Raw genomic sequence first — 11,899 nt, 5'->3', positions numbered from 1 at the left:
AACTGTTGTTGGCCATGGTCCCGCCTCTAGAGGTCCTCCACGCCCCTTCAGAGGCCTTGACAAAAACCAAAAGGCAGCCATCTTTCCAACCGCCTAGCCTGCTGTAGCTAATATTAGCTTCCCATAGTTCCTTGCAAAGAGACCATTATCTCGGGAACGGAAGCACTAATCGACACGGGACTGGCGGCATTGGAAAGCTCGTCAAATTTTACATCTAGTAGTAGGTGGGTTGAAGTAACGAAATCAACGCTGAGCAATGTACCCGTTTTTACACATTTTTACAGAAAATAGTTACAACATCAGATGCGCGTAACTCCTACGAAAATGCCTTAAAATGCATGAATTTTTTTTTATGAAGACATCTCCCGACATATATACTTCAGTTTAAATGTGGTGCAATTTGGAGGCAATTTATTTTCGATTTATTTTCGATTTATTTCTTCTTCTCTCCATATATTATTGTCGAAGCCTTCTTCTTCTTCTTCTTTGAGTTTTATGGCGGTTGGCAAACATATATGTGCATTACCGCCACCTACTGGAGTTTGATATCAGCCAAATGCCTGAGGGGTGGGCATAAAAACGAAGGCCACGCGAGCCCAGTGCATTGTGGGAAATGTAGTATTTCGAGTCCCCGCACCCGCACCTCCCCCCCACCACCCCCCCCCCCACACACAGAGTGGATTTCGGTTGATATCTCTGTGAGTAAACCTCCAATTTCAAAAATTTCAACGGATTCGAAAACCTTAGGGGCGTGAGATTTAATATATATTCATATTCCCCACGGAAAACCCATCCTTTAATCTCAAGGAAGCCACACACCCTGGCGTTATGCAGGACAAATATGATGCTTTTTACTGATAAGAGGGGAAGTGGCTAATTAGAGCATGTTTTTTCAGGGGATTTTGCTTTTTCAAGCCGGGTCACTGAGATTTCAAATTTTCATCCCGGCGTTCGTTTACAATAAGCCATCAACAAGGGTTATTACAACCTGACCTCAGGAGCCTCCAAGCTGCTGATGGCTAGTGAGTGAACAACATATTTTACCCACAAATTGGGGAGCCTCCTGGGTGAGGTTTTAGGTGCAGCCCTCTCCTCAGAGCTCTGCAGAGACACACTGTAGACACATATGGCCCATTTCCACCGCTGGTATCAACGTGGCCCCGCCCAGCTCGTCTCGCTTTTTTGTCTCATTCCACCGATCAAAAACGTGGACAGCCCGGGTTGAGTCGGGGTTGAGTCGTGCTGCTTTTGGTCCCTACTCTGTTGAGGTTCCAGGGCTGTGGACCCGGTACCATACGGTGATGTGAAAACACTGCAGACTACTGATTGGTCAGGCAGAATCGTGTTTACTGTAGGCATCTACTGTCAATGCTGGATACCAGTTTAGTGGGGCTTACCTTCTCTTCTGTTATTTCCAGAAATTATTTATTTTGTGTTGCTGCCTTCGGCTCTGGTGAAATAAAATCGATGTCCTTGCTCAGCTTTAACATGACGGTGGTTTTCAATTGTTTTGAGAGAGAAAAAGTTCGCTCCTCGGGAAGCCCTTTGTAGTTGGCTCCACTAGGCCGCAGGCGGGGGTTTAGCGAAGCCGCGGTCTTGCCTGGTGAGTTGCCGCTGGGGTTCTCCCCGTAGCGCCTCTCCCGTCCCCCGCACAGTGCATGCATGTGAGTTTGACTAACAACAAAGTGATATCCATTCTCCTGGCCGATTGTCACATTTGCCCATGTACACTGTAGGTGATTTAGAGGCACCAGTATTTCATAATCAGTTTAAAAGTTCCGTGTATGGATTTAATTTTAACGTTATACGTTATAGCCTACTTCGGCTATGGGCGGAGGGCAGATATGCGGTCGCTATGACGACCAGGTGTGGGCGGAGGCGAGTAAACTTGCTATGGAAACAGAGTCTATATCAAGTAGAGCCGAGTATGACCAGATCGGGTAGAGCTGTACTGTGCTGTTATATGTGGTGGAAATGAGCCAATAGCAGGGCCACATAGTGCATGAACCAGAGCTGACTATACTGTATGTAGGAATGTCATTTGCTCACTCATTACCTCGCCACACTCACTGTTTGTATGGGAATGAAGTGTAGTGCGGCCAATAGGTTTGGTAAATTTAGCAGCTATAAAAGTATATTGCTCAATTCATGTAGAAGTATGCAGTTGCTGCAACTGAGCACAGTGTATAAACATAATATACTGAACTTCCTTTACCTTTTTGATAGAGCACACATGCTCACCCATTCAACACCTGTTGTTACGCTCCAGGCTCCACCCCTTTTGTTTAGGGCCTACTGGGCTCATTTGGATGTTGCACATGCCCAACAAGCTCAATACACACCTGCTCTTTACACGGCCAGTGGACCTTGTCTCGACCCTAGAGTTGGCTCCCTGTAGTCAACAGAGACACCAGCTATGAGTTTGAAACCTAAATCCACTGAATCTTATTTGTAGGGGCTGATAGGGGCCTATAGGGCTGAGCGATATGGGCCAAAAATCACATCTCTGTATTTTTTGAAATCTCTGTATTTTTAGGCTGAATGGCAATGCACAATACCAAGTAGGCTAAATATTCAGTTTCACAAGCACTATTAATAAAACAAGACTGTGATCAACATAAAATGCAAAGACAAGGTTCCCTTCGCTAGCTATACAGTTGGTGCTTTCACAAAATATTTACACAATGAGATTTTTGTCAAATAATCACCAGTAATGTGGATATAATGACTAAGTGGGTAAAGACAAATAATAGAACAGATAGAACAGTCTGGTGTGTACAGTACACATATACACAGTGTACTGCATTCAGTAAATGCCATCACTGTAATACGAGCCTTTAAAACCAGGAAAATACACTTATGCCATATTTATCACAATATTATGATATCCAAAATCAAGATATCTAGTGTCATATCACGATATCAATATATTGCCCAGCCCTATCTGCCCATTTGTGTGTGTGTGTGTGCCTATGTGATAGGGGTTAGAAAGAGCAATGTGCTGACCGTACCCCGTCTTATAACTGCTCTCTGCCCTAGCAGCTGTCTCTCTCTCAGAAGGCTAAATATATGTGGCTGCTATGTCTCTCTCTCAGAAGGCTAAATATATGTGGCTGCTACGCGGCACATTTCCAGCCTGAGCGAAGCCCGCTCACATTACACTGTGTTTTTTAAATAAGATAACAGAGACAGGGTTCATATGTCAAAGGCCCCACAGCAGTCTGGGAGGGGAAGAAGTTAATTCACACCATGGGAGAGAAGGGTTAATTTTCTCTATGGATTCTGTCATGTATTTTTTATTGACTGTTGTAAAGGGGTTGGGGGGAGTGCCTGTAGTGCGTGTTGCTTATATGTACGGTTGAAAGGCACAACAATGCTAACAAAAATATCATTGTTTAATACCATGACTGCAGTATGAATCATCAGCATGGAGACATGCTGAATTTTCGCCATAATTTATTTTTCAGAAAAAGTTCCAGAGGAATTTGGGAGGGGGGAATTTGGCATACATTTTTTATGTTTTGGACGTGTTCCATTTAAATGCAATCAAAGATTTTCTCTAAAGTGCAGCTTGATTTGTTGGCCTGAGATTCTGCACCTCGGCTGTCTGAAACGTCTTCTGCATTTCCAAATGATTCGATTTTTTATTTTATTTGTATTCTTCCCTTTGAATTGTGCAGCCGTAAAGAAGAGGCACCTCTGGCTGCTCACACCACGGACAGGCATAAGTTAGGCCTATATGTTGAGATGAGATGCAAGGATATAAGATAACCTTGCACACTGTGTGTAACCGTATCATGTCTCACCTGCCAAGTAATGAGATTCATTGGTGTTTTGACAGTGAGGGGTATGGATATAGACACATATGCATGTGAGCAGGCACACCCACCCACCCACACACACACACACACACCCACCCACCCACACACACACACACACACACACACACACACACACACACACACACACACACACATACACACACACCGACCCACCCCCACACACACACACACACACACACACCTCCTTAACTATTCCAGCGGGTCGTGTCAGGATCCTGTGTCCTTAAAAGCCTCATGGCTATGTTTAAGGGAAATAAAATTGATTTATAACAGTTTAGACATTCTAGTCACTGTTTACATTATATGGACACACACACACACACACACACACACACACACGCACACACACACACACACACACACACACACACACACACACACACACACACACACACACACACACTCACATTCTGTTGAGACACACACATACAGCACTGTTTTTCTTCTTCTTTTCTTTTTGTTATGTTAGGGAATATGACTGGTTGTGCACTTGTGATGCTGAGCTTGTATTGTTGATTGTATGATTTGTACAATTTGAAGCTGTTACTACTGTAAAGTCTCAATGTCCCTCTATCTCTCTCTCTATTCCTTCCTCTCTGATACATTATACATTAACCAGCCTCTCAACCTCGAAGATCTGACTCTCATGCTGACAAAAATAACTCTTGCTCATTTCACGTAGAGCAGAGCAATATATTTTCTTGGCTAAACATTATTATTTCATGCTGCCCCTGGATTTATACCGTATTTTAGCATATTGCAATAGTAAGCAGAAATGCCCTGTTCATGTCACATGATATGTGGCACTGTATTCAAATTGAGAGCGAATGGGATTGAAGCAGTTCCACAAATTTGATTTGATGGGCCAATGGGGAGATTTTCATTGGAGGAGGGAGAGGAGTGAACACTTTTGATTGGTTGATTGGTTTGACTTTTTGGTTGGTTTATGTTTGCAGGATAAAGGAATGGGTGGATCAGATGCAGAAAGAGTTGATCTCAATGACGGACACAGCCAGCGGAATGCACAACCTAATACAGGTAAAGACAACTCTCTCTGTCACACATATACTGTACATTTCAATTTGAAAACACACACAAAAACAAGGGAATTCCACTCGCGAATGCATTCATTTTTACTGTCATGCTTCACACATGCAGTACACATTCACTCTTAGACCTAATTGGGACAAAAGAGTGAAAAACTTGACAACCATCTCATCTTTGTCATAAACCTCATTACCCAGATGCAAGACAGGAACTATTGTGCATTCAGCCTTTCCACGTATTGCTTTCTCTTTCATTAAGGCCCAGGACTCTTCCTCACACACCTTCAGCTGTCACAACACATCACCAGCCTATACACTACACTATATAGCAGCCTCTCATTAACATAACGCAGCGTCATTGCATTCTGCCAGGCCAATGTACACTATCAGAGGCCATCAGTGTTAAATCTATATCGTGCTGGGCTTAGTGCTCATGCTGACACACACGCGCGCGCGCACACACACACACACACGCACGCGCGCACACACACACACACACACACACACACACACACACACCCCTACAGCTGATGTCATTGCAGTATTGAAGAGGCTGTTTAGATCCACATTAACTGATATGATTTACTTTTCCTCCCCGATGCCTTTCGAGAAGAAAATCAGTCAACCTAAAAGATATCACTGAAGTCATTATTTCTTTAAACACAGCATACACGAGCGTCCGGGTAGTGCAGCAGTAGATTCCCTGCCTACCAACACTAGGGTCTCAGGTTACAATTGGCTGTGTCTGCGGGTGGGAAGCTGGATTAAGGGTATGTGTCCTGCTCACTGCACTAGTGCATCCTCTGGTTGGTCGGGGGCGGGGCACCTGTTCAGGGGAAGGGGAACTGGGGGGAATAACGTGATCCTGCCATGTGCTATGTCTTGCCGGTGAAACTTCTGGCGACTGCACTGTATTGGAGGAAGCATGGGCTTTTCTACAACTCTCCCCAGATCGGCAGAGGGGGTGGAGCAACGACTGGTACACCCTAGCAGGCGGTTGGCCAAGTATAATTGGGAGGGACACGTCAGGGAAATCCGGGAAAAATAACTTGCTAAAAACCACATCATACACAACATGCAGGCATACCACCATCCAGACTTCTAATCTTCCATACAGAATGCTACACTGACTCTATGGACAGCATTTGCATTAACGTAACCAACTAAAAAGCTTTCAGAATCGGAATCACTTTTATTGCCACAATATCTAAAGATTACATACGAGGGATTTGTCTTAGTGTAAATATGCAGCGTAGCGGTCATATCAATATCAATACTCATACCATCATATAGATCATATCAATATCAATACTCATATCATCATATAGATCATATCAATATCAATACTCATATCATCATATAGATCATATCAATATCAATACTCATGTCATCATATAGATCATATCAATATCAATATTCATATCATCATATAGATCATATCAATATCAATATTCAGAGATCAAAAGAAAAGATCTAAAGGCAAAGCCACAGAATTGCAGGTGCAGTCCAATATATCCAATATATGCATGAATAGGAGTTTTAAATAGGCATTAAATAGGAATTTACAGTCCAAGCAGTGCGCAGTGTAGTTAACAATCTAATGGAGTAAAAAGTTCTGGTAGGAGAAGTAGCTATAAAATACCGTACCTTAATGTAACGAGTATAGTCCAGCTGCTCGGGGGCTATTGTGTGTGTGTGTGTGTGTGGGGGGGGGGGGGGGGGGGGGGGGGGGGGTTCGTAGAGTGACTAGAGTCCTTAGTAGAGAGGGCTTTCAGGCCTTGTTGATGAGGCTGATGGCAGTTGGGAAGAAGCTGTTCTTGTGGCGAGAGGTTCTGGTCTTGCCAGACCTCAGTCTCTTGCCGAGGGGGAATGTTTCAAAGAGTTTGTGACTAAGGTGGGAGGGGTCGGCCATGATTTTATGAGACCGCTTCAGCGTCGTGGCGGTGTGCAGGTCCTGAAGGGATGGCAGGCTGCAGATTGTTAGTGTAAGACTAGCATTATCAGTTCCAACAGAAGAAGAAAAAATGTCTATGCTATGACCCTCATCTCCTACTAATAATTCTCCAAGGAGCTGTGCATTTATGTTATGTCATTGTTCACTCACTGAATGAGCTGTACTAGGTCACAGGAATAACTTAATCAAAATGTGAAATTCAGTTGTTTTACCCTTTAATATTACTCTTACAGTACATTAAAGCTAAATCTGTCAGAAGCCTGGAGGATGAAGACAAACACATGCGTGCGCCGCAGTTCTGCGGCTTGAATGTCGGACAGTGAAAGCCCCTTAGGCTGCTAAATAATTGGCTCTTTGGCATTTGTGTTTCTTATTTCTTTTGCAGGATCATATTCCATAGCACAGTGAATAGTCTTGTTACATAACCTGACATTGCAATTTAATAATGGGACGTGTAGCTTCCTTTTTAATCACTGTGCTTTGGTCAATGAAATCAAATGGAGGATACAAAATGACAGGCCAGTAAGATGTTCTGCTTCAGATACAGTCAGAGTCAGTTGAGCTTTGGTTAGAAACATTAGAAACATTTCTCAACACACCATGGCCAAACCCTACCACCATCCCCCCCCCCCCCCCCCCCCCCCCCCACACCCACACACACACCCACACACACACACACACACACACACACACACACACACACCACCGCTTCTCTTCTGTATTTTCCAAAATTGTGCAAGGAAAGACTAAAATTGAGGGTGTCCTATCCCTTTAAGATAACCCTGCTCCTCTCGCTCGTAAGCCCCTTTTAGATTGACCAGAAATCGCACTAATATCCACAAACTAGTGGCATTTTCTTCAGTCTAAAAGTTGCCAAGCCAGGTCGTTTAGCCCAGTAGCGTAGCCAGACTTGGCTCATTGGGTGTGCCACAGAAAGCCAGGGTGTGCCAGGGGGCGGACCATTTGGTGGCGGCCGCAAGGCCGCCGCCAAAAAAAATTTGGGTCTTTTCAAACCAGATTTAGAGGAATATTTGTGTGTTGTTTGCTCCTTTTCGCACTCATTATTAGCAGGTAGAAGCAGTCAATTAAATTGTATTTTTTGGCAACATGTAAAACCACTTTGTTTAGTATCTCAAAAAAGTCTCACCTACTTTTTCCAATGAGTGTTCTAGTCGGGAAAGAACGCAAATTTGGTTGGCATGTTCGTCTACTGCAGAGAGATCTGTAGCGTCAGTGTCCTCTGGCCACAAACCTCCGGTGTGTTGTTGGCTGCGTTCCCCGCTGTTAACGTCATTGTTTCGGCTGCATCATCTTCTTCATCATCTGTCTGTTCTCCACTGTACACCACCAATACAGGTGCGGGAACGGGTGCACTTACAATCCGCACTTGTTGAGGGGGAGGGTGACGACGAGTCATCTTCTTCCTCGTCGTTTCTTGCCTTTGCCGAAAAAGCTTAAAAGCGAGCTTTGTTTCATGTCTTCCTGATTTGGCGCTGCTGCTGCTGCTGCTGCTGCTGTGCGTGCATTTGTTTACTTTACGTGGACGACAGCTTAACTACGGTAGTTTCCCATGATGCTCCGGGGCACATAGGGCAGCGGACAGTTGGACACAGTGCATGACAGCGTTGACATGTGTTTTGCAGACAAAACAAAACACTTGTTTTACCCCATTTTTTTGGGTGCGCCAGTGGCCTGTCTGGGTGGCATTTGCACACCCTAGCGCACCCGTGGCTACGCGCATGGTTTAGCCTATAGAGCAACCCTGCAAGTGAGGCGGGTTATTAATGCGACGGCTCTGCATCCTTGGCGATGTAAATCTTGGCGGTGGTCCAACGCGTTATTTTCTGACCCTGCTTCTCCTCCTCTTGATTTGCCACCCCTTTTCCAGCGTGAGTCAGTGATTCCCACAGGCTGAAATTCGACTTTCTTAACAGTTAACTCATTGAGTGCCAGCCACTTTAGGAGAACGGACGCTCCCAGTGCCAGAGTTTCAGAGCGTTTTCAGTGATTTCTCGAGGCCCACAGAATATTGTGTGATATTACTATGTAAACACCGAACACGCACAAAGAACGATGAGACTCTCTTCTATCATCTACAAAAAAAAGTTTATTGATCCCATTTTCCGTTCTTTAGTTATGAGCCGGAGAAGATAGGCTGTTTTGAGCAAAAAGACACTTTTCTAATTAGAAGCTGAGTTATTCCGCCTTTTGTGAAATGCAGCATTTCAAGCACATTCTGAGTCTGAAGATAATATTTTCTGATGTAGTGACGTGGTGTAGTTGTGTGGTGCATGCGTGCCCCACCCCCCTCTCCCCTGGACTCTCAGCTGCAAACTCCTCCCCACACGCACCCAGTCTATTTTCGGAGCCTCCGTTTTTTTGCGCCGGCTCCCAGCGCGACAAGGAAATGGCAAACCGGACTGCATGGAAAGGTTTGGCCCTTCGGCGTCGGGTGCTGCCTTTCTGGCGGCTAATCGTGTGAAGAAACTATGCAGACAGACAGACAGAGGCAGAGGAGCTCAGTTGTGTGTGCGGAGTGTGTGCTGTTGACTGCTGTTGGCAGCATGAGCGGTTTCTCTTTGATCACGGGGGTTTTTCCTGCAGTTTTCCGGACCTTCCTCTAATCTGGAGAGCACTGTCGCCACCTAATGGGTCTGTAAAATAGGTTATACACCTCCAAAAGCTACAATATTTGTACAGGAGATCCAGGAGGCTTTGATCCACGTCCCACCGTCAAAAAACGCATTTGACGTCGATCGACGTCCGTGGCACTCTACGTCACCATTTACTTTGACGTCGATCGACGTCCGTGGCACTCAATGAGTTAATGACTTTACATTGACGGAATATGCTGACAGAAAAAAGCGTCTCTCATGCACGAGTGCAGCCCACAGCCCAGGCGCATAGACTGCGTCGTCAGCCAGAATTTATGTAGGTCATCCGCTTTAGCTCTAGACATTACTTTGAAAGTTTTAACCGGAAGTTTCCATTTTGTTTTGGCTGGCCTGGCGCTGGCCCTGGGCAGCCGTCTGAGAAGGGAGAAGGGAGGGGGAACAGAGATCCCGCAGCCGTGGAGAAACTGAACGGGTTGAGAGTATGATCTAAAAGTTGAAAAGGTGATGCTGTGTACTAGTGGGACTTTTGATGTAAAAAAAAAAAAAAGGTATTAGGGGAACAAGAACATTTCACCACTGTGTAGTCTCTTCACTCCTAACGTTACACAGTCCCTTATACGATCATTAGGAATGCCCACAATTAAGTCTCAAGCAGCGGTCCAGGTAAAAACACTCATCTTGTGTCGCAGAGAAATTCCAACTCCCCGGCGCAGAAGGGTCTCGTCATCTTATATGGTCGGTTTTGAAAGATCGCCCTGTTGTGTTACGCAATCTGTTGCACTATCTGTTGGATCCATTGCCTTTTTAAATGGCAGGGTTTATATACGTGTTGCTGCTGATTGGATAACACCTCTCTGACACACCCACCAAACATACCTCAAAGCCCATCGCACACTGTTTCGAGGAAACATGACGTTCACCCGGAAACTGTAGCAAAACTGTGCACACCGTTTTCAGATTGAGCACACTGTAGGATTTAGAGTTCAAACCAGCTTAAGTTTCCCGTTATGCATTTCTGACCTCTGACCTCTACTCTTCTCTTCTGATTATCTCAGATATACGATAAACATAAAAAGCACTTCAGTGTGGAGTCCAACAACGCCAGAGAGCTGGTGGCGACTGCTGCAGGGAACATCGAGAAATTGCTGGCCAACCGCTCCCGCGCCTTAAAGGTGAGTGTCTTGCATAAAAAGCTGGTGAAAACATTTCAAACATCTCCCTGAAACCCTCCACTTACTGGACTCTCTTACCAACCATGCCACCTCTAGGACCTCTAGGAAGCCATTGATGTTGAGAGTCACTTCTTTTCGCATAGTGATAGGCAGCTGTAATGCCATATATTCTTTGAGAGTGTATATTCTGATGATCAAAAGCTGTGGAATATCAATCTGTGATAGAAGAAAATATGAAACACAGAAACAATCAGCTTCTCCTTATTTCAGGTCAAAGCAGACACTGGAACACAGCCACTGCTTTAGGCCACATGGTGATGCAAAGACATCCTCCAGTTGGGTTGCCAAAAAATTATAGAAGTTCATTGTTTCTGTGTTGTTGTTGATTTTCATTCAGTTTAGTTTCAACTTACTTTTCACTCTTCCTGACACTATTCACCAAGTATAGCTGAGCTCTTCCTTGTTGTATCGCTCCACACAACCGAAGGACCTTGGTAGAGCTGTGACGATTGTTTTCCTTCTTTGTGTAAATCACACAGAGCAGAACACATAGCTAAATAAGTCCAACATTTTACTGATCCCGAAAAAGCACAGAACGCCCAGTTAACTACATTATAAGATATGCTGTTTCTGAGGGCGATTTTGTCTCAAGCATCTTTGTCTACAATGAATAGACACATTCATTTTTTGCATGGGTCGCCCCACTGGGACCCTGGCACTTTTAGTCCCCTGCTCTACAAGCTCAATTGAAACATATAACCTTTCACTGCTGCTTAGTCCAAACACGCCAGTACACCTCGCCAACTAAATTAGGATCCCCAGGCACTCCCGGTCCCGATCAATCCAGTTCTAAAGAGCCAGCAATATCCAATTAAGCCCAACAGTCTGTTGCTATAGCTACATTCTCACATTCGATCAACACCATCTGCTGTGTGCTTCACCTGTGTGAGTTACAACTGTGTGAGTTTTCTAGCTCTTTGCTGCGAGTGAAAAGGGCTGTCAACAGGGATAATGTGACTTTCTTTAACTAACAAAACACCATATGTTCTGCATTCCTTCCACGATTTGGATCTACAGCTGAACTGAAGACGTCACCGGCTGGCACAGCGGCTAAATTAGCTCACCGCTGTCTTCTGGGTAATGAGGTGGAATTGAGCGCGCTTTATGGGCGATCGATGATATGAGGGGCCACAATAGTAGCTGGGTCCACTTAACTCAGCGTAAAAGCCTAGACTGAAATGGAAGTATACGGGGAAGGAGGCCATGGCTC

The 11,899-nt window shown here is 44.8% G+C and overlaps 1 protein-coding gene across 1 annotated transcript in view; it reads left to right on the top strand.

Moving 5' to 3' along the window:
• The window catches only part of cacna2d1a (calcium channel, voltage-dependent, alpha 2/delta subunit 1a), a 205,242-nt gene that overhangs the window by 20,508 nt on the left and 172,835 nt on the right, over positions 1-11,899 (top strand). The window contains exons 2-3 of the mRNA XM_083658048.1: positions 4,799-4,880; positions 10,513-10,629. Of these exons, the coding sequence (XP_083514174.1) occupies positions 4,799-4,880; positions 10,513-10,629 (199 nt within the window). The remainder of the gene's footprint in view (positions 1-4,798; positions 4,881-10,512; positions 10,630-11,899) is intronic.

The sequence above is a fragment of the Poromitra crassiceps genome, assembly GCF_964638095.1.
Source record: "Poromitra crassiceps genome assembly, chromosome: 2".
In the NCBI taxonomy this organism is placed as follows: Eukaryota; Metazoa; Chordata; class Actinopteri; order Beryciformes; family Melamphaidae; genus Poromitra; species Poromitra crassiceps.
This window is presented reverse-complemented; position numbering and strand designations above follow the sequence as displayed.